The 24,239-nt window shown below is 37.0% G+C and overlaps 1 protein-coding gene across 1 annotated transcript in view; it reads left to right on the forward strand.

Moving 5' to 3' along the window:
- Positions 1 to 24,239, forward strand: part of CADM2 (cell adhesion molecule 2) — a 575,896-nt gene that overhangs the window by 405,380 nt on the left and 146,277 nt on the right. The window contains exon 3 of the mRNA XM_041480243.1: positions 7,408 to 7,557. Within this exon, the coding sequence (XP_041336177.1) occupies positions 7,408 to 7,557 (150 nt within the window). The remainder of the gene's footprint in view (positions 1 to 7,407; positions 7,558 to 24,239) is intronic.

The raw sequence follows: 24,239 nt of genomic DNA on the forward strand, positions 1-24,239 counted from the left end.
CTTCTATACACATTATTTTCAATAAAAGTATTTTTTAATATATTTTCCCCCAGCTTCCTAATTACTTTGTAATTTCTAGTAATTTCTATCTTCTATACACATTACTTATTTTCAATAAAAGTATTGGGGTTTTTTTATATTTTCCCCCAGAATTAATGTTAAATTATATTTGTATTTACTCTTAAATTACTCTGGCTAATTTGCCCAAAGTATTTTAAACCAGGATTAAAATAGAGGAGAATTGTGGGAAAGACTGTGGTTGGCTTTCTGAATAACTGGGAGATTAACAAAAGTATCTTTGTTATATATTACAGATTAGGAATAGAAATAAGGTGACAATGAGGCCCAGATCCTGAAAAAAATTAGTGTCCAATTCCTTACTCTTCATGTCAGGACTGAATGCTGTCCTGCTTTTAGAGAAGAAGAACTTTTCAATTTTTTAAGGCACAAAGAATTGAGAATAATGCTTTAAAGTGACAAGTGGCACAAAGCTCTGAGCCATATTTACCATTGTGAGAACCAGAAAATTCATCAGTTTGTTACAACTTTTGTGGGAAGATGAGGTTCACTTCAATTATGTTTGGATTTATAACTTCCTCAGGAATTCAAAGTGGTGGAAGAGAATGCCTTTCAAAAAATGATAACTGAAGAAAATCACTGGATACCCTTCTCCATTGACAAGCAAGTAATACCATGGTGACAGCTCGAAAAGAGTAAAAAATAGGCACTTAGGCAAGGTTCCTAGGAAACAGCCCTGTTTATGCCCACTTTTTTTTTTGTTTTTCCCCCTATTGTCTCTCTCATACTTCTTCCTGTTTATCATTGTGGAATAATTTCACTTCAATAGGTTTTTTGGATTTCTTTTTTTCCAATTTATATCTGCAATCTCTTTCACTGTGGTATAGTCAAAATTAATTATATTTTGAGTTCACTGCTGGTTTGGAAACATACACCTGAAACACATGGAGTGAAGGGAGGAAGAAGTGGCTTCTTTCTTTTCTATTTTTGCTGTCAGACATAAATTTCATAGTCTGAAATCAGAGACTGCACTCTTGTCCTTTGCCTTTGGATTATTTTAGTATTGCTGAAACATTTAAAAAGGCTCAGTGACCTTGAATGCACAATCTGGGGTTAAGAGAAATTCTCTGCATTATTTCTTCTCTCTCTCCTAAACCTGTCATTCTGTAGTAAGTTTCTTCAGTGTTCTCATTAATTCCAGTGTTCTCTGCTAGAGGTTTTGTTACTGGAGTATGTAACAGTTATTAGAGGACACAATTTTGTTTGGTTTGTTTCTTTTATTAAACGATGGTTCTTCGGTGAGCAAACAACTTAAACACACACTCAACAGCATAACTGCATAAACTCAAAAAGTATTTACAATCCAGATACAGAACTAAATTACTTCTATTTAAAACAGCAAGTTCAGGAAGGTGAATTTATCCAGTCAAGGACACTGTGTATCAAATAATGCTCAGGCAATCTTTTGTTCTTTAAAAATGCTGTGTGAATGCAGTTTAGCATGCAGGCACATTGCTGTATTTTCTTTTAGAATAAAGAAAAGCAGGTAGTTATGCATTAGGAGTTAAAATGCCTTTTTTAATCTGTCATCGATATTTTTACCACACTCTTAAGGACTGTTCTAAAAAAAAATTAAAAATAGTAAAGGCAGCAACTTCTGTAGTTTCTTCCTTCAGACTTTCCAGGACACGAACTTTCAATCTGGTCTCCATGCTGACAAAATAGAGAAGCAGATAATTCCCGTTGCAAAGTCAGAAGAAGCACACAGTTGCACAGCAATGCAGATCTCTGATTGCTGAAATGCAATCCACAATATCATCGCTCTTTAAATTAGGTAAAGACAAGCTAATAACACTTTGTCTCCTTGGAGAGCTGTTTGCATTATTTCATATATAAATTAAGTGAGAAAGCCAGGAAAGTGATTCAGTGTATTAGATATTTCATCATAATGGCTTTTTTTCCCCCTAATGTTTTAGTTTCTTTACTAAGAAAGAAGGCCAAAATTAATCTAGTTTCCCTATAGATGCAAGCTGCTATTTGAAGTAGTAAGCTGCTTTCCCTCACACCCAAACATTTACTTTGTTTTTAGGGCCTGGTCCTGTTAAAATCAATATTAAATATCAGACTGTTTTGAAAAATGATTTGCTCAAATTTGTTGGGTTTTTGGTTTGGTTTGGTTTGTTTGTTTGTTTGTTTGTTGTTTTTTTGGTTTTTTGGTTTTTTGGTTTTTTTAATTTCCTCTGCCAAACCTTTGCATTTTTATGGGCTCTGGTTTTGGATGACACCATGCTATAGAGGTATTGAATAAAAGGCCCATGGCTTTGTGGTTCCATGCAAGACTGAAAAGGATAAATCTCTGCTATAAAACTTTAGACTCTACTTTATCCCTCTTACATGCTGATAAACTTAATTTACCTCATGGGGACACTGGTCTGCCAGGCTCTCAAAAGTAGAACCAATGTGGCAAAACATTGATAATTCACTGCTGTCTCTCTCACCTCTTTTCCAGGCCGCACTCTCTAACTAAAACCGTTTCTTTTTCTGCCTTTCTGATACAGAGTGGCAAAGCTTGCTGCCCTGATAATGTGAAATGCTCTTAATTTGTGGCATACCTGTTTACTTTACAAAAAGAGACCTTTACAGAAACAAAACTAAAGAGAGAATTATGTTTTCTTAGTGCTTACAGCCACCTAGTCACATTTATAATTAGCCTGGTAAATTGATTAGAATGTATCACCTAAGCATCAAGTGGGAGTGTTAAACTCATTAAAGAGCTTTCCTTGTAATTGCAAAAAAAAAAAAAAAAAAAAAACCAAAACAAAACAACAAAAACAAAAACCAAAACCAAAGCCACAAAACTAAGCACAAAACCTAACCCAAGCATAAACAAAAAAACCTGAGGTGAACTCACATGATGAATGTTTGCAAACTGGACCAAATAATGATAATTATTCTACATAGACTTGACACATACTGAGATAAAAATCAGGGCTAAATATAAAAGCAGTTTAGCCATGATTTCTGTGTGGGAAAGGAAAAAAATAAAAAAGCCTTTCTTGACAGGAAACAGCTTGTGGCTACTGAGATATGAGCACTGGTCCTCCACAAAGCCTTGCAGAAACAACCTGTGGTAGAATATACTTCAACAGAGCTCCATCTAGTCCAGAAAGTTGAAATAATGTTGCTAAGAAAGCTTTTAAAATGAGCAAAGGGGCTGGGATACAACATTATGACAATGATACCTTGATGCAGCCTCCTTTTTGCAGTAATATTACTTCATGTTGTAACCAACCTTTGCATAACCTTGTAGGTTTTTTGTTTTTTTTTTTTTTTTTTTTCGTTTTCAGATGCAAGGGAATTGTTAATGTGGGCCATGGCCATCAGGTTTTTCTTTGGTTTTTTTTATTAAGTCTTTTTTTAGTGTATTCCATACAGGCAGTAATATATATATATTTATATATGTGTGTGTGTGTGTGTGTGTGTGTTTGACTGACTTGACCTGTTTTTTTTATTAAGTCTTTTTTAGTGTATTCCATACAGGCAGTAATATATATATATTTATATATGTGTGTGTGTGTGTGCGTGTTTGACTGACTTGACCTGCTGGTGGAGGTTAGAAATGTCATCCATTTCCAGCCATTTGTTGGGAGGATAGCAAGTAAGCTGGATGGGTCACCCCTGTCTTTAGGATGGTCAGCATCTCTGTCATATTCATTATCTCAATTATACCTGTCAATCATCTCAGTTAAATAGGAAATAAATTCTACTGAACTTACCTGAAAAGCTGTGTTCAGTGCAGTGAAGAGAACTGGAAGGGTGTCTGAGGAAAAATGCCAGCTCTGTGGTAAACCTTCAGCCACACCTGGATCTGACCGTGGGGCCAAGGGACTCTTTTTAAGTGCAAACAAGAATACCAAAGACTGGCAGAGAAGTGGCATCACCTTTGGGTTTCTGCCTTCTGTGACTGCAGCAGGGGGGCTTCCAGGTCTGGGCTGCACACTTCAGAAAGGAGAGGACACATGGAAGAGGGCACGGAGAGGAGGCACAGACTAATTAAAGGATTAGAAAAATGAGATTTCTGCAGAAAGACTTAAGAGCTCAATTTATTTAGATTATCAAAAAGAAGGTTAATGGGTGATATGATCACAGTCTCTAAGTACCTACAAGAGAAATTTCATAAGAGAGGGCTCTTCAGAGCGGGGAAAAGATACAAGAGCCAGTAGAAGCTGAGTGCTACAGCCAGACAAATTCAGAGCAAAAGTGGATTTTGTGGTTTTGTTTGAAAAATGGTGATTGTTACTCCCCGAAATAAGTCACTGAAGGGGCCACTAAATTTTCTACTGGACTTGTTAAGTCAAGGTGGAATGCTTTTGTTAGGGGACATTAACAGAAACAAGAGCTCTCCCACAAAATATTGTCAGATCCTCAAGAACCAGAAGGAGTCTCTAGTAGCATAAACCACTTCTTTGACACTTTACTGTAGTTAAAGGGCAGGATGCTGATGCTTTATTTGGTGTTCACATGTTTCATACAGGGCTTTACAACCTTCTCCTGTCCTTCCAGCCCTATTTCAGTATCCCAAGTTAGATGTAAACAGTAAAGTAAATCTCATAAATTTTTCTTTGTCTTAGTTTTCCCATCACTTGCTAATAATTTTTGTCTTCATTAAGAGGAGTATCCATTCATTTAGACTTGCTTTATATAATTTTCTCTGTCCTGCAAAGACTCCCTTCTTTCTACTACCTTCCATATTACATTTTCTCTCATTTTCTCTGTACCTCTTTTTCAGTCCAAACTTCCCATGAAGGTCTGTGCAACTTCTCCAGAACCATACAGATTCTCTGTTTGCAAGAGATAAGACAAACGTTTTGGTCTTATTTTTATATTCTAAATTAATTCTTGTTTCCAAATCATCCGCAATCACTAGGTTGGCCAGAGAAAAGAAAATTCTTCTGACCTATTCAGGTTATGGCATCTATAGTTTCCATTTATATGGTTGATCAGAATAGTTTACTTCTTGACCAGAGATGAGTCTGTGACTTGGCAGTCATTAACAAATGATGGAGTGCATGTACACTGGCACCTTCATGACAAGAGCTGTAATATCAGACAGAGAACACAGAGTAATTATGGGGAGATCTCCTGATCTGTGTTAATAGGGTCCTGAACCATTACAGCAGGTTCTTTATTAAACTACCTCCCATTCCAGTTCTTTAATGTAAGTGACAGATTTCACTGTGCTAATCTCTGGCACTAGGTTCTGTTTAATGCTTCTTGTAGGCAAAAAATGTTTAAGCCCACACAGCCTCCTATTCACAGCTCATACTTTAGAAGGTTATTTCTTTGGTAAGTTGCCTGTAATTTAGTGAAAGTAATAACAGGCTGTGTGCATTTTTCTGGATTTAAAAAAATTCTAATTTATATGATAAGCAATTTATGCAATATCTCGAAGTTCCTTGACACATTGGAATTGAAAGAGCAGAAATGGAACGAAATTACAAATCTTTTCTGTTTTCTTTTTTTTTCCCATCCTTGTTTATGATTTTTCTCTCATCATATATTTCTCTATGTGTGGTTTTCAAGAAGCAGGGTTTGATTAATGAAGTGTCAGATACAGAGAATGTCATGAGAATTTTGGCATTTATTATTTGCAGCATTTAAATTAGCTATGATATTTTTAGTATTCCTAATTTTTTTTACTATATCTGTTATCCTGTTGATAGTAAATACCCTCTTAGAGTAAATACCAGTACATGCTAAATCTTAATCTTTAGATATCTGTAGTTGATATTTATACAAAAATTATACCAGTTATTCAGATCTGCATTTTGATTGAAATTTTTTATTTATTTCACAGATGTGTGTGGTTTTGTTCCATGTCTAAGGCCATCGAGATTATTTTACATAGGGAAATCCAAATTTGGCTAGAATTCTGTTTTGTGCAATATCAGAACGTCAAATAGAAGTTCAGTTTTTAATCTTTTATTTAGTACTTCCTTCCTCTGGTCATCTGCAAACCTCTATCCTAGATAATAGATTTTTGTATTATCATGCTTTTGTATAGAAGACATGCCTCAGTTTAACTTAGTTGGGAACAAGTCTGATGAGAGCCCCTAAAATAGGATATTTCTCTGAAGGTTTTATGCTGGGTTTATGATTTTGTATTGTATCATTAATGGATATTGTATGTATTATTTCCTTGATGTGCTTGTGACACATCTATGAGCTTGTTCCCTCCTGTAGGACTGTAGAGAGGTTTTTAATTTCTGACACATCCCACTTGAGTGTCAGTCTTGGCATTACATTTCTTATGCAAGCATCTCTACCTACTCTTCAGTGCTTCTTTTAATAGAACCTCTATAAAAGCAGAAGAAAGAAGCATATATTTCATTTGGAGTATTAGGTTGTCTTTCTTTTGCATTGTACCATTGAATAAATAATATATCTCCTAGATAACAATCATATGTTCAATGAAGTGTCTTGTTTATTATTGAAGATTTCTTTTCTTTTTCCCCACCCATGTTAAAAACCACTTCCATGTTTTTTTCTGCACTCACTTCTTGCAGTCCTGTTTGTCACAATGTGTTGTGCTGTTTGACAAGGGGTGTGCGATCCTCACGCTACATAAACACTTTAGTCTAACTATGCCATTGGAAATGCTTGTGATTCAAGAACCTGACTGATACTGCTCCTGCATTGTGTAGAGGCATTTGGAAACCTTCCCAGTGACTTTTCAGCAGGCACTTAATGTGATTGATAATACTCTGGGATAGAATCACAGATGTGAAAGAGACCTACTACATCACCTCTTCCATTTTCATATGTGATCAGGTTATATTCTCCCAACAGGGCATGCATCAAGTGTTAGATTCACACTACATTTGCTCTCCAACAACTTTCCAAACCTGACTCAGAAAGCATCATCCTGAGAGGCCTTTAAAATGTATAAAAAAGAAACAGGGAGTCAAGGTTGCCCCATCCCTCTCTGTTAAAAACTCTGTGGATTTTTGTGTTATGTTCTCAGTGATGTTTTCAACTATGATTTAACTGCATTGCCTGCACTAAGTTGTCTTTGGTATGTCTGAGGAGACAAAAATGCTGAGTATTTCTTTGGAACTAAAGAGTATGACTCACAGAGGGGGGGAAAAGAGGGGGAAACCCTTATTTCTTGATTCATACAGCTGTTTCTTGGTTACAGGGAATATATTGTAAATGCAGTTTTTAAAAATTTATTGTGCTACCTTTCTTTGGTCAGACTAGATCACATTGAATTCCGGGTCTATCATCTGTGGGAAGCTGCTGCAATAAATTCAATCCTGCAACTTAAGTATTTTCTTTTTTTTTTTCTCTTCTTCTCTTCCTGTCTGCATCCCTTCCCTCCCTCCTCAGGCAGCCAAGGGCAGTTCCCACTCACACAGAACGTCACAGTTGTTGAAGGTGGAACAGCAAATTTGACCTGCAGGGTCGATCAAAATGATAACACCTCCCTCCAGTGGTCAAATCCAGCTCAACAGACACTGTACTTCGATGACAAGAAAGGTAAATTCTTTCCTGAACTCATGCTTCTGCACTGTGTTTTTTTATAAGAAAAAAATGTTTAAAACCATTTCTCTTTAATACTCTGATGTGAATATATTTCCCATATATTCTAGGAATTGATGTCTTCCATTATAATTATTATGTGATTTTATTTTTTTGACTGGGGTTCACTGAAATATTCTCTTGCACATTATATTATGTTTAAATTATTAAAGAACAAGATTAGGATTTTAAAGGCTTCTTTTAAGATAATTTTGCATTGTTGAAAAATATATTGGAAGAGCATTTATGAGTGGCGATATAAGTAGTAGCCCATAAAACTTGTGACTCGTTTTTATTAGTGTGTATGCATAAATATATATTCTATCTATTTTTACATTTATGTATATAATCCCACAGTTTGCCACTAGTGTACAGCAGTCTGGTTGTTGGTGCAATGAACAGTTGCTATGATAGCTGCTCTTAACAGCCAACAAAAATGCTTGGATTTTGTGTCCAGATGTTTCCAATGTTTCCATGCACAGATTTTTTTACATTTTAGTTAAATTAGTGAAGAACAAAAGACAGGAAAACATCCATTCCTTACAAAAATAAGGACATTATTAAGTGCTATGTATTTGTAGATGTCAAATTGAACTGAAAAAGCATTGCATTTTACATAATAGAATGTTAATGTAATGATTGCAGTAGATTCTGTAAAGAAATTAAAGTTAAGACTAATTAATTCATCATTTAGCTTTAAAAATGTGAAAGCTTTGGTGTTGATTTCAGTGGTACAAAAGTTCAACAGTAAATTCTGGTGCTTGAATTTATTTTGAAAGGTGCTACATACTCTAGAACATATTTTAACAAGTGCAGTTATTACTCTGCTCAAAATTAAAGAACTGCTGTCCAAATGCTTTGCTGAATGATTACAAGAGTGTAAAATACCTTGTAGGACTAAAAACGCTTTGTGGATCTGTGCACTTCAATAAAAGAGAATCTAAAACCTGTCATTTTATACCTGCAGAAGCTGCAATCAAAATATGTTTTTTTACTATTAATATAATAGCTGAATAGAATCTCTTGATGGTGTTGAAGTGGTTCCTTTCTCTTTTATCTAATTTCCTGTAGCGTGTAATCATTTGATTTGCAATTTCTTTGAAATCACAAGTACCTTTTGAATGTGAGATTGAAGATGAGAGGTTTATAAGGTGCAAACTTTCCAGCTGTAAGTCCTGTGCTGTCACCTTTGCCCGCATGCACCCCTTCATTTTAGCTGTAATCATTAGTGATTTGGGATGGGTAAGTAATGTCTGCAAAACTAAAAGCAGAGACACCTTGTGTGTTGATAGGGCACATCAATACTCAGAAAATCTATATATTTTATAAAATAAGTGACATTTTAAAGGATGCTGGGAAGGGCATGTAAGGACTGCAAATACATTAATTTGAGCGTTGTAGCCATTTTGGTGTGAGTTGAATTTTCTGTGTGCTTTAGCGAAATCTCTACTTTTAGAACAAATAATTGAAGTTTGTATTAGTTTTGAATATAATGAATTAAAGCAACAGTTTGAATGGCATTCAGAGTAGTAAGTACTAGAAGCAATTTATATTCCCCACAGGAAATGTGCAGAGCTCAAGTGTGTGAATTTAAGGGACCAGAGTCTTTATTGAACTTTTAGCTTGTCCCATGACTTGAAGGAATATTTGATGATTAATTTTATGGAGGAATTACTCTGCATCTATTACACATGGAAATGTCTTCATTTGGTGAAGAAAACTTCAGATCCTTTAGCTGGAGATACCAAGTCTTATGTCAGCAGCAGTTTGCACTCTGTGTGATATTTCCACTCTCAAGTATACTGAGGGGAGTGAGCAGTACATCCAATTCCTGCATGCAAAACATTCTGCCACTTCTGAAAGGGAAGCCACAGCTTCCACTGGCAATTTTTCCTGTTTGTATATGTATGGGTTTCTATAAGTAAGAAAGATATTTCCTTCACATGCTTTTGATGGTTGCATTATTGAGCCAAAATTGAGAGAGATATTTATTAGTGGTTTTGTCAGGAAATGATGGCAAGTGAAAATGTAGAGGCTTCCCCTTTTTTTTTTTTCTTTCCTCGTTTCCCACTTCTCCCAGCCAGGAATACAATTTGGCTATAAAAAAGCAGCTTTCTTCTACAACCAGTCATTGCATTTAATTTATTGACAGCAGTGCCTCTGCCAGAGTCTATTCAAACCTGTCTCTTATTGTTAGCCAAAACCAACCTCCAGGTCTTACTTGTCCTTTCATCACCATGAACATTGCTTTTTAATAGCTGTGTTACTCAAACCCTTAAAATTAATGGAAGCTTGAATAGCTATAGAGTTATGTTCTCTGTGGAAAACAGAAGCTTAGACAAGCAGCATCACCAGCAGCCTTTCCTCACCATCAGAGCTGCGTAACTCTGTGTTGCCATGTTCAGAAATAAATCAAATTTGCTTACTTTGAACTTTACTTCCCCTCAATAGGTTATTTGTATGACTGGCACACATAAGAGTGAGAGTATATTTCTTTCATATCTGGGAGCATAAAACAAATTCAAGAAACCTTTTTTTACAGCTATATATTTTAATAATTATGAGAGAGTCAAATGGTAAAATGAAGGAATGCATGTAAGTGTCAAAAGAGGTTGGAGAGTCCAGCAGAATATGAGGGAGGTGAGAGCTTCCAGTATATATAATAACTAAGGTTAGAAAAGGCCTTTAAGATCTCATCAAGTCCAACCATAGACCTTAGGACCACCACCATATGGCAGAACAGCTGCCAAAAATAGAGGAAATTGTCCATGCAGTGAAAATCTCTCCCTTGCTGGATTGTCCTTGGCGAGACCCCTTCCATGCTCATGCTCATTTCTCAAGCAAGTTGGTTCCCCTGTCTTGCAAAGCCATTTTCTGACCAAAATAGAAATTCTGGTGAAAAAGGAAAAGAGAATCAGTCACCTGGAAGAAATGTGGCCTTCAAATTCCTGTGCCTCTCCAAAGGGGTGAATTATTAATCTTCAGTTTATTAAAAATGCATGGAACAAATATTATGAAAATCACACTCATGTAATTTTGCATTCTTCTGAACTGTGGTGCAATCATTGGCATTGAAGTTAGGAGTCATTCTTCCTTTTCTCTTCTAGATATTCTAAAGTACAGAAGTGCAATGAACCAGACACACTAATACCAAAACCACATTATTAAAATTACTCTTCTGCTTCCCCTCACATATTCCTTTCTCTTTCTAAGAGGTGTTTTTCTCAGTTAGGGGGATTGTGTAGCTGGTAAAGAACACTTCCACCCCCAACTTTCACATCAAATTAATATTTATTTATTATTTATGAAGGAGACAGGAGCTATTTTTAACTTGGGACATTTCTGGCAGTTGGCCTATACAGCCTTAAAATGATATAGACAAAAAATTAGGAGAGCCTTGTTTCAGAAAAGGCAACACTGAATTTAGTGAAAGTGAAATCACAGTTCAGAGGCTGTTTCCAGGTCTTCATAACTTGCAGTACATCTACTTTGTTTTTGTTGTAAATTTAGGCCTATAATGTGTTGGACTCATTGTAGTGATGGGAATAAGGAAGAGAAAGAAATCCTAATTTCCTACAGGAAATTGGGTTATAGCTTTTTTTTATTATCTAACCAAGGTGAAACCGCTGCTTCCCTCCAACTCTTTCTTTGACACTCTAAAATATATTAAGATCCAAAATAACTTTGTCCTCATTATTATTCTAACACAGAGTAGCTAAAATATATGAAAATATAAATGTTTGATCTGGTGGACTTGGTCTCACTGATGACCTGTCGCCTTGCTGTCCTTTTTGGTACTTCTGTCTTTTTCTGGTTCCTCTACCTCAGAGATTCAAGGGCATTGTGTATCAATTGTATTTTTAAATCTTTCTCTTTCATTTAAAACATCAAGTCTTTACCAGACAGTAAAAAATACTGTACTGAATAAGTGGATACATACTTCTAAATGTTAATAAGCTTAACAACCTTACCTTGGTCTCCCACCCACTGCTGCCCCCTGAGAATTTTAAAGATTGTGTCTTCCTGAAAAATAGGAGTTCACAACTCACCCTATGGAAGTCCAGATTCTCTGGAAAAAAAAAAAATATGCAAATTGCATGCTGCACTTGAAATGAGTCTTTCCCTACACAATTTTCAATTAAAATGAATAATTGCCATAGAAACCTCCATATCACTTTATGCACTCAAGTACTTATAATTGCATAGCTGCCTTTGGAAAAAGCACAATGTGCAACAGTGTAGAACTGGCAGATATTATTTTAAATTAATATAGGTTATTTTATTTTATCTTCACTAGTGTCACTTCTTAAGGTTTTTGAGAGGGCAATAAGTGCAGAGAGACATAAATATGAATGCAGAGCTATAAGAAAAAGGGCATAGCATGCAAACACCGAGATATTTGATAGAGAGAAGACTAAAAAGAACCTTTATGCAACTTACTATAGCAGCCATCTCATATTCCCATTCAGTAGGGAATATAGATAAATATGTAGCAGGATATTGAGTTATAAAGGAGAAATGTACAACTGAACAATGACTGTTGATATCAATGGTGTTTAATCTCCTCAGTATAAAAATGTGTAATCGGACCACCAAAAGGAAGAGAATCTGTACCTGGTGTGTACAGACCTAGCAGTTTTGCTCAGTCAGGCAAGTGCAAGTGTAAAATAGCTGCTCTCCACCTTTACAGGGAAGTTTTCAGGTCCCTTGATAGTAAAACAAGGGTGTGTTGACATTGACCATGATAAGTTTGCCACAAACTGACACAGATTTCGATGAGACATGTGCCTGATGCTAATCATAGGTGGGTACACGTCCCCTGTGCTTTCATTGAGTAGTAGCACTTTCATGTCTTACTGAAAAAATAGAAAGGATATTCCAGCCTCAGAATTATTCATGCCTCAGCAGCAGAATATGTTTCTTTAGATGACCTTTGATTTTTCACGTGTAAGAGTGCTTGGCATTTATGTAGCTCCCTATCATCTCAATACCTTTCAGAGATAGTGGTGCACTTGGCAAGGGTTGTGAGAGGCCACTGCTCTTGCAAAGCCCTCAAGAGCTTCCCTGATAGGCACAGTGCCTCAGGTGATCTTGGGAACATGTTTGGGTACAGCAGCAGCCCATGAGGTTCAGCATTTGTTCCCTCACAAGGGTGGCAATATTGTGCTGGAATTTTCATGTGAGTTTAGGGAGTTTAGGCCGTGTCTCCAATCAAACCATTGTGACTGTTGGGAGGTGCTATCAGCTCCATGAAAACAGCTGCTGACTTTTTTCTTTCTCAATAGGAAGATATTTAGAGGGAGTCGAAAATTCACTGTGTGCAAGGCATGGAATTTCAATTCCAGTACCATGTATGTCAGTTTGGAAGGATTCATTAGTGCAGAGAATTTTTTTACTCTAACACTAAAATGGTGATTGAATTGCCAACCAAAAGGCTGGTCCTTTCAGGTATGGAAATCCTGTCTTTTTCATGATATAGATACTGAAATCCATCCTAGATAGCTGTATTTATTCTTTGACTTGCTTTGTGACAGCCAGGCTCTCACTATTGAATTTAAGTATAAACCAAATCTATGCCATTCTCTGGTGATTCAGCCTCAGATTCTAATCTGCATAAACAAGCAGAGGTACTTGTGAGTTACAAAAATAATTTGAGGATATTTCTGACTGGGGAGAAATCGTGAACTTACCTCTTGTAGACATTTAATGATTCTAGTGAGTAGTTGAATTTAAGAGGTAGGTGAGCGTGTAGACAAAAGGAATAGGCTTGTGCAAAACATGAGTCAGAGAAGCAAAAAAAATAATGTTTATTTTTGCAGTAGAAAGGAAAGCAGAACATACATGGTTTAAATTAGTTATGCAAGACAGGGAGGCAGACAAGCTATATTGTTGGGAGGATGGAGAGCATTAGCATTTAGGTAATGTGAAATCGAGTAGCAATGATGAATGGACTTACGTCTCCACCTTCACATGCTCTGTTTCCTGTTATATAATTGAGTGGAGATGCTATCAGACAGGAGATGATGACCAAGCTTAACCCCATCCTAGGGTACACATATAAATTAGATTCACTGTTACTTAGAGTTTAATAGACCCTTTCAAGGAGAGAATACCTTGTAGTCAACCTATGAAGTAGCATGAAAAGCAATGGGGAAAATGCAAGGAAACTATGCAGGTAATTATTGAAGGATTATTTTACAGCCAGATAAGTTTGGAAGAAGTTAGTGTATAGAGATAGGATTTTATTTTATCTTCTTTTTTCTCCCTGACCTGAATAGCAATAGTCTGTAAATGCTTTATAATATTTAGGAAGTTTCTAGCACTTAACAAAAAAAAAAAAAAAAAAAAAAAAAAAAAAAAAAAAAAAAAAAAAAAAGTACGTGGTAGAAATACAATTTTCACAATGAGCTTTCCATAAAAATCTTTTAGAGTAGTCATTCCAAGGTATGTAGTTGAGATAATCTTTTTCTGTTAGTCAGATCTGTTGATTTCACAACTGTGCCAGACAATTATCAGTAGCTGTCTGGCCAGGTCTTATCTTTTCTTGAGACCCACAGTATCACATATAGGGGCAGATAACCTGGGTTAAGTTGTTCAGCTGCAATTTTCTTTCTTACTAATGGGTTCTTGCTCTCACTCCCTTGCAAATGGGGTAGGGGAGAGAATCAAAAATGCAAAACCAAGAAAAACTTACAGATCAATGTTAAGAGAGTTTAATAAGAGAAGGAAATAGGAATAAAAAAATTCCAAGTAATGGAAAGGCAGTCACTCACTCTGTCCTACCAGCAATGTGATGCACCAGTCAGTCTCCAAACAGTCCCTACTTGGTGGAAAACAACTCCCAAGTTTTTTATTGCTGTATTTATGGACTGTTCCATGGTCAGATTGGGTCAGCAGTCCTGGCTGTGTACTTTCCCAACTTCTTGACCACCCCCAACCTTCTCACTGTGGGTGCAGAGTGAGAAACAGAGAAGGCCTTGAGAGTGCTCAGCGATATTCAGTGCACTGATGTGTTTTCCACACTGTTTTGGTCATGAACCCAAAACACAGCACCATACAGGTTGCTATGAAGAAAATTAATTCCATCCCTACCAAACCTGATGCAGCTTCCCTCTGGGTCATGGATAGTAAACAAGCTTAAATCATTTTGGTTGGTAGTTCCATAGTGCTCTGGGGAAGGAAAGAAGCTGTCTTAGAGCTTCTGAGATAAGTGTCTCTCTTTATCCTCAAAACCCCATGGTTTCAAAACAGGCTGCCACTTTTGAAACCTGGAATGTTTGTGTTCATGCATTTTAAAAAAGATAACATGATAAAAAGGACCAGGAGTCTATTAAAATATCTTGACAGCTATTGTCTGCTTGAATATGAAAATTACATTTTAAAAATGTATTACAATGCATTAGAATATTATTTCATTGCAAAAAATTAGTAGAACTACTCCTACTTCCAACATTTATTTTTCCATTTCTTAGCAGAATTAAGGGAGTAAATGGCTGTATTGTAGAGATGGTTAGAAAGTGTAGGAGTTTGCATTATATTGTGCTGAAGTGTGGGTATGTGCAGAAATTGAGTTTACCAGCACTCAAGCTAAATGGAGAATGAAGCTGATACATTGGTATATGATGAATTGAAGCAGTGGTTGTGATGACACTGTTCAGATTACTCTGTAATGAAGTTTCATGATACTCAGGCTGCTGGCTATTTTTGTTTTAAGTGGCAAAGAATATTTTATGAGTGAAAATCCCTTTTTTTTTTTGAGGGGCGGTGAAGTTGAAAAGAGGTGCAAAGAGAAATTTCTTATATCCACACTCTCTGCACTAGTTGTTTACGGGGATGAGCCAAACTTCCTGGGAGGGATTTCTGAAGAAAATGGACCTGTTACATTAAATTCTGAACCCGTTGGGTTTTTTTGAGACAGCTCTTGGAGCAAATGATAGCGAGAAACAATTGGAGTGCAGGGAAGGGCAAGAGGGACAATACACTCATGATGATAAGCAGTAGATCCCGGAGCAGTGGAGCTCAGCATTGTACATCATAAGAAACGTGAAGGTAGGCAGAAAAAAGACATTTTGTTTTTAATCAGGAACACAGCGAGGAGTGTTCCTTAGGGAAGGTGAAGGTTATTTTATTTTTTTTTTGAGAAATTATGTGACAGGCAAGAATGCTGATTGTTATATCACAGGGTATTCAGTACAGCAGAGTCATAGGAATAAGAGGGTCACCAGACAGACCAGAACCGGAATGTTTTGTCATATAAGTGATTGTTAAATCCAAAAAAAACCCTGAACTATGGAGAACAGAAAGAACTGACTTTGAAAACTGAATTTTCACCTGATATTTTCAGGTCTGGTGAAAATTATGCTTCTCAGAGGAAAACGGCAGCATTGGAAAATGTTGAAGTGCAAATATTTAGAAACATCATATCAATGTATAAATATACCAGTATATAAATGATTAGCTTTAGGATAAAAGCATAAGAATAGTTATGATTTAAGGGGAAAGACAATCATGGAACATTCAGATATTCCCCAGACAAAAATGTGCGATGTTGGATACAGAAAAAAGAAATAATTCACACCACAAGTGTAGTCATGACTTTGTATCTGGAAGACAAAAATCTTCCAAGGGCAAAGCTGAAACCCCTGAAAACATGACAGTATCTGCGTGGCACAGTGCCATGAAGAGACATCTGAGCTAGCTAAGATATTGCAGACAGATCTGTCCAGGTTCCACAGGGTTTCTCCAAGCAAATTAGATCAGCTGAAAAAAACATTTTTAGGATGGCTCATAGACACAGATGTAACTTAACACATTTAAAATTTAAGATTCTGCACCACTCTGGTAGTGGTACTGGAAACAGTCAATCAAAAGCTGACTTTGAAACAGGAACTGAAATGAAATGCAATATAATCTCAGCAGTCCTACACTAACAGCAGGTGGTACAGTCACTGACATTCCAGCTGCTTTTAGAAGGGTTAACATGGAGATTAACAGTCAGTAAATGTTGCAGGAATAAAAAACATAGCAGGTCAAGGAGAAATGTAGTTCAGAGTGATTCAACAACACATTTTTAGAGAATTACCCAAGTGGATGGAAAAGAACTCCAAAGGATATGACTGAAGGACAGTGACTGTCAGGTAGGAAAATACTAATGGAATAGGAAAAGCCTCTTCTATCAGCATGATTCAGAATTCCCACTCTGCCTTACCTAGGCCTGAGACAACTAGATTGATTCCAAACCTGCTCCAGAACCTGGTTTGATAACAGAACTCTACCTGTGGGCTCCAGCCCTGTGTCCTCTGAAATTACAGCTTCTCTGGGAGATGGAGGCTTGCCAGATTGTGGAGACATTTCCATCTTGCTCAGGCAAACAGGGTGGAGATATCCCAGAGATGTTCTATTCCCACAATGTTGAATTAGCAGAGTTTAGGAGCCTGTTGGCTCAGGGAGATAAATGCTGAGTTAGAGCTGGCTGTAATACAGTGAGTATGAACATCCCTGTAGCAGGCTTTTCTCCACACACTTAGCAAGAGTGAGGATAGCTTGTGTCTGTTTTCACTGGGTATGTTAAATATATGTATAATATACCCACTAAAACAAATTTGTAAAAGATGTGTACTAAATCTAAGAGAAATTTTTGAACCCCTCCTGTGCATTAGAGTCACACCTTGTCATGTGGATAGAAATTCTGCTCTATTAGCAAAAATAGAATACCATATTTAAATGTCTGTCAGCAATGGGAAATAAATTAAAGGCAATTTTTACCAAATCTAACATCAGATTTTATGAAGCCAATCCAAAAGCCAGATGAATAGCTTACAGGAGGATCATGGTATTAAGGTCAGGCAAACTGAGGATTTTAATATATCCAAAGATTTAAATAAAGGCAGCAAATGTATGCTTTCATAGTGCCTGGATGTGCCTAAAAATAATACTGTTTTCAATTTCTGAGGTGGAAGCATGGGATCTCCCATTATTAGAAGTGCTCATCTTTCCTCTCCCTTTCTGGTAGAAACTTATTTAAGGAACATGATTGTTTCAGCACAGAAATTGTAACAAATCATTGTGTCCTGGATCTTTAAGGATCTGTGTGCAGAAAAGTAATTGCTGATGAGCTGCTGATATGGGGTGAAAATCCTCAATACCTCAGTGAGAGACTCTGCAATGTTCTGCTGTGAGCCAAAGAAAATAACTTTAAATTTAACTGAAACAAGAACTGAATCAACATGAATGAGATTACTTTCAGAGGCTTGTTCTCTGGGTAAAAGGAGCTTGAGGAAACACAAAAACCAAAAGGCAATTGTGTAAATGGAGAAGAGGAAAAAACAAACCAACAAACCAATAGCAGAGAGAGTTTAACCTCATATTAACAGATGTTTAAAAAAAAAAAAAAGGTTAAAATGCCTTTAACAGTTAATCTACAATAACTAACAGGTAATTATTGACATTTGTATATTCATTGTCAAATATCAATAGGTTTTCAGTATGCTGTTTAGATAATATAAAATAATTACAAAACTGGGTAAAAAATTAAGCTTCTGAAATCTAAAATAAAACCAAGATGTAAAATAAGTGGGTAGACAGTAACAGAAATATTTTTTTAAAGAAATAATGCAGATGAGAATTTCCATCATGGAGTCTGAGATGGTGAAAAGCATTTCTTGTATGTGGCAACTATATTAAGTCTGGAGCAGAATCCCAAGCGCCTACTAATTCACTGAGATACATCCAAAGCGTTGGAACAACCATTATCTTTTCCTTCCTTGAACCTCAGCTTGGCTTTGGAAGCACAGGCCCATTGATCAGTCTGATCAAACATTTTAAGTGTAACCTGTCACAAGCTGTTACTGTTTTATTCCTATCTGTAGCTCTATTGTCCAGCAGCAGCCTAAGAGAATAATAATGCCATGCAATTACACTGATGGCTCACATGTAGGTTAGATGGAAGGAAAGTAACTTAAATAGAATTTCTCATTATTTAAAATAACATTTGGAAGCAAAAAATACAAAATCATCTTACTAGATGGGTCTTCCCATAAGGGTCATGACTTAGTTTAGTCCAGTAAACAAAAGCTTAGTTTATAAAATGTACAGTGCGATGTACAGTCTTAGCACGTGTATTTATTTCTTTTTCTTCATGCAGGATGTGTTTCCTGACATTCTTCAGATTTTTCCAGTCTTTTTTTTTTTCCCTAAAAAATAAAGCAGGTATCATTTGTATCTTCCCATTACTGAATGAAATTATCATTAGTCTCAGTGCAAGTCTCATTCTTTCTGTTTTAATACCAAGGTTGTGCTGCTTATTAGCACAGAGGAGAAAACTTGTCTGCATTGAACTGTGTTCAGAAAATGAGTCAGACTTGAGCAGACTTACATGATATGGGTGCAGAGAATTAGTACTTATATTAATTGTAAATAATAAAATAAGTGCAGACAAGGCTTAAGATCTGCCTCATTAAAAGGAAGAAGAAATTCCAATGACTTGCAAGTCAATCCATAGCATGTGATTCTCAGAATAGTACCTTGAAATCCTTTTTACCTCAGTTACAGAGACAGTAAGTTGTGTCAGCCACGACAACAGCAGAAAGGAAATAGTGGCACTATTTATACTGGAATCAAACAGTTTTGGGTCTGCGTGCTGTTTGAGCAATTGAGTGGTGAGCAAGCTTTAAAAATGTTATTGTATTATTAAACATACATATGAATAATTCAATCTCTTAATTGTCAAAGGTTGCTAAGGAGAAAAAGAACAGTCACATTCCATTTCTTTTAACAGCATGATAGGAAGTTTTTGTACACAATTAATGCAATGCTTATCTGAAAATGAGAGATATGGTCTGAGAAGTAAAGAATTGCCTCTGTTGAGTTGAACCATGGGGAATTTCTAGAAGATTTACAATTGTACTGGCTCATTGCTTAATCGGATGGCAGAAAGATGTTCTCAGTATGTATTCCTTTCTTTAATGAAAGAGGTGATTAACCCATGCCAAATGCTGTCTTTAAAGACTTTTTTTCTCCAACTACCTAGCAAAATTATATTTAATCCATCTACAGATGCACAGTATGTTCTGCTGATATAGTTGGTAAAAGACATTTTTGGTAATTTTTAATGTTTGAATGGTAAATGTTTATCATGGTCACATCTTGTGAGAAAAGCAGAAGAGACATGAAGGACTCTGTGCAGCTGAGCTCTTGGCCGGTCTAGGAGCAGCACTTTAAAATGCTCCTGTCTCCAGTTGTCTGCCCTGCCCCACTGCCAGATGTTATTTAATGGCCTTGTGAAAGCAGCAGCAGAAGGGAATTTGCTCTTTGCCAGCTCGTTTCTATCTGATTTTGTTCCTTTGTTCTGATTCTGTTATGGGAGTGGTAATTGCTAGTGCTGGGAATAGAATCCGAGGCTGTTCCTTAAACCACCATTACTAATTCCATCAAAGCACTTACGCCACAACTCAGACTGCTACAGAATAGCTCTGCTCTGCAATCCTCTGCTCTGCCTGGGGAACTCTCCTGACAGTTCTGATCCACTGGAAAAGTAGAAATGTCAACTTAAAAAGTCAGACTTGTATCTGCATTAGTCAGAGCTTTCTTAGCAACTGACTCACACACACGGAATTTTCTCTCTGCGCAGATAAGCCAGGATTGTGAATGGGTATTTTTTTCTGACCTGTTGAAGGCTTCAGTTTCCCCTTATTAGCATAAAAACATTTTCTTATCATTTTCTTCCTCAGCGCCTTGATGCTGCCTGGCCAATGTTTTGAATTTTAAATGGCTGTTTCCCCGTGCCTGAGCATCTGTCAGGGTGGGCAGGGTGGTGGGGCACGGAAAGGGGAGGGCTTGTTCCTTTTTTAGTTTGTTTCAGTGTGCAGTTTCATACTGGAATTATTCTTGCACTCACCTGGGAGGGTCACCTTAGAGCTGAGGCAAGTAGGAGCCTTGAAATCATGCGAGGTGCTGTTCCTCTCAGGCAGGAGGCTGAGCACCACCTGAGGTGTTCTTGTTAAAATACCTGTGTCAGCCTCTGTTCACTAGCTCTGGGGGAAGTGTTTGAGAGACCTCATGGGTGCCAGGTCCTTCTGTCTGACAAGGATCCCTCCTGCGTGTTTTCCAGGTAAATTGGTTGCTCACCAGTCACAGTAAGAAATTGTTATAAATAAAGTATCAAGGCTTCACATGAATGACACCTGACTGATCTTTCACCCTGAATTAGCTTCTGGAAAAGACTATGAAAAGACAACATTTTTTGACAGTGAAGGACAGAAAATGTTTGAAAAAAGTATTAGGCCACTGTACCCCCACTTTCTGTAACAGACATCCTTAGTCATTAAGACACCTTTGTTTGTCTTTCAGGCATAGCTGTGGATTGGTGCTTAATAAGCTTCTTTACTGAAGCTTTTGAGTGTTAATAATGAAACTTCATGTCTCTTTTAAAGTTATTCTTCTTCAAAACTGAACTGCAGTGAGATCTAGATTTGCTGTTTTTCAGGAAATATCACCATTTTAATATTCTTCTCTTCAAAATGTATCATTAACTATCAAAGTTGATCTGGAGGAGGGGAGAAATTGCCTGATGTAAACATATTATCTTTTAAAAATAATTTTAAAGTGTTTATTTCAGTTCAGTTTTATAGGTATGGAATGGAAACTTGTTCTGAACTGAAATCTCAATCTATATTCAGCACAAAAACAAAACATAGCCCTGTTCCAGCCACTACGGAGAAACTTAATTCCACCCCAGCCAAAATCAGCACACCATTCTAGCATCACAATTATTTAAAAAAAAAAAAAAAATAGAAAGCAATTTTAAAATAAAGTTTTAAAACAGAAAGTAGAAAATGAGGCATTACTACATCAATTAATTAGTGATTTTCTCAATATGATGATTTTGTCAATGTGGGCTTTTTGCTTGTTTTGTGTGAAACACATCAGCCTGTCTGCACAGATCACTGGTAAAGCATTTTTCCTTTCATTGGCTCTGTTCAAGAGCCTCTGATTGAAAACTGAATGTAATTTAGAGTTTGGTTTTATTGCCTCACATGCCCATAACAAGTGAGGTCCATTGGAACCATGGAAAGGTCTGCTTCAAGGATCAGGTTCATATGTGTAGGAGTTGACCTAAAACTGAATTTCACTCTCTTGGGAAATAGGGGTAAGGGATAAACCTTGGCACTACAGAGCACACACCACCAGCACAAACTTCTTCTTAGAATGACTCTTCCCTTCAAGTATTACCTTAGTGTCATAAGAACAGCCCATTCTGACAGAGGGGAGCTCAGGGCCTGGGTCAGAGCTGTGAGCTCATTCCCTGCTCCATCACAGATCCGCTCAGGGCTAAGGCACCTGTGAGTGCCTGGCTGCAGAAAGTGAAGGTAATGTGTACAAGGTAATGTGCTGCTAAATAGCATTACTTTGTGTTGTGGAAAGCTTTACTAGTAGGGTAACTGCATATTTTGGTTTCTTTTTTGTGCCAGTTTCTGGGGGGATTTGTTCCTAGGAGAAGCAGAAGCAGAAAAGATGTTTCGTCTTTTCTCTCTGGGACATCTTGAGGTTTTTTATGCTCATTTTCAGAAAGCGAGCAGCCTCAATGGGGACAATTCAAAAGAAAGGTACAGTTTACAAGTCCTTTAAACATTTTTTTTGCCTTGCTTATGAAAAATTGTGCACCCCTGTCTGCTAAAATAGGAGGGTAAAAAAGCAAGGTGTATCTTTGTTTTGATGCCCTGCTCTTTTGCTGAACTCTTCAGATCCTGAGGAAATGAAAACTATGATATGGAACATGTTGTGGCTTTGTGTAAAATAATCCACTTCTGTAGTGAGTTAGACTTTTAAAATCCAGCTTGGTTTGAGTGTTGAAGGTACCAAGGACGTGCATACTTTTACCCATTTACAGATGACAGTGTGCTAAGCAGAGAGACGTATTTTATCCATTCCTGCCAGCTACATCCTTGCTTTATTACTCACATTATTCTCCGACCGTACTGCAGTTAAGGTGATGTAAGAAAAGTTTATTCCAACCATATTTCTCTCTGTTCTGCCTTTGCTCCTCAAGCCAGAGTTCATCATCCCAGGATGATGCAGGGCCACATCAGCACACAATGCAGAGGCTCCTGACGACAGCTGGAAATGCTCTCCTATCATGTTATGTTTGAACCACTTCTTTTGAGAGGCTGTAGGGGAATTCAGAAAAGTTAATGCAACTCAGGTCAGCCTGTGCTATTTCCAAGGTTTTTAAGCCTGGATGAGCTTGGACTCATGCTCCAGATCGATGTGTCCTAAAGTGTATATCATTGCTTTTTCAAAAATGAGAGGATTTACTGTCCAAAAATTGTCAGCCTTGCTGCTGAAGGCTTTAAGAGGTGCAGTTCATCCGTGTTTAACAAAATCTGCTGGCAATGATGATGTCCATTTGCAAGGAGGTAAGTTAAGGGGTCTGTGTACAATCTATCAGTGCACTGCACCTTCCTCAGAGGATGGTTTTTATACTGGTCAGTAATAAACTCACTTTGCTGAAAAAAAACCCCTAACCCCACGCCCTTATTAATATAGATTTTCTCTTTCTGATTGTGACAGGATCTTCCCTTTTCTTCTAAGACAGTCAAGCAGCCTACATCTGAGTTTATGTTTTCAAACATGGCAGAGAGTAGCAAAGAAAAAGATCAAATGGCAGTGATATGAAAATGTCCTTATTCATTTTATGTGCTTTGCAACAATTTTGAAGGAAGATATTCCAGTAGTCATATTTCCTTTCCTTCTTTTATCTACAACAATAAATGGGTATTTTTTTACATCAAGCTGATCAAGGCACAGTGGATCAGAGTTGTCCTTCAAGTTGTTATAGAGGCGATAAGGATTAATTTCTTATTTTAAAATGTGCAAATTACTCTCCTTGTCTGAGAGCAGTATGTCACCCAGCCTTCCCCCCATTACCACGGTTTAACTTATGATAAAAAGGGCCTTGCATCTCACTGCACGGGCATGACATGAAGGAGACCTATTAGTAAAGATTTAATAGGCCTGGAATAGAGGGTAATAGAAATTGAATTGATGTAATTTATGTGGCACTGAAAACAATATCATCTGAGGATCTTCAAAGGTTTTCCTTTCCTCAGTGGCTAGAAATGATCAGGTATTTTCAAGTCATGCTCCTGCAAGGGGTGTGCTGTCAGTGTGGTTTTCTTAGACTTGTTCTGGGATTTTGTGAGTGTGCATTTAATCTGAAGTGCTGAAAGAAAAAGCATTTTTAGCTGGTGCTCCTAGTGAATTGTACCATATGATTGCACCGTCATTTAACTCACATTTTCTTCTTCCAAATGCTCCCTCATTATTATGTTGTCCAGTTCCAATCTGTTTTAAAGAAAGTACGAGTACCAAGTATCTATAAATTTGTGGGTATTAGGAACATGAAAAAAGTGATCTAAATATATTCTGCCACTGCAAGAAAGGCAGGTAGAATTTTTTTTTTTTCTTCTCCACTTGAAGAGGCAGAGACTGACCAGGCAGCTGAGAGAAGAGAATGAGGCAGCTGTAGACCAGGAGGGTAAGTCCCAATTCTTTCTTACCCAGCGGGAAAAGATGGACAAAAAAGCTGAGAATTTTTATAAAGGAGTAAATTACTATAAACAGAACAGGTGTGAATTCTTGGG

Source organism: Pyrgilauda ruficollis, unplaced genomic scaffold (genome assembly GCF_017590135.1).
Source record: "Pyrgilauda ruficollis isolate IOZ18807 unplaced genomic scaffold, ASM1759013v1 scaffold50, whole genome shotgun sequence".
In the NCBI taxonomy this organism is placed as follows: domain Eukaryota; kingdom Metazoa; phylum Chordata; class Aves; order Passeriformes; family Passeridae; genus Pyrgilauda; species Pyrgilauda ruficollis.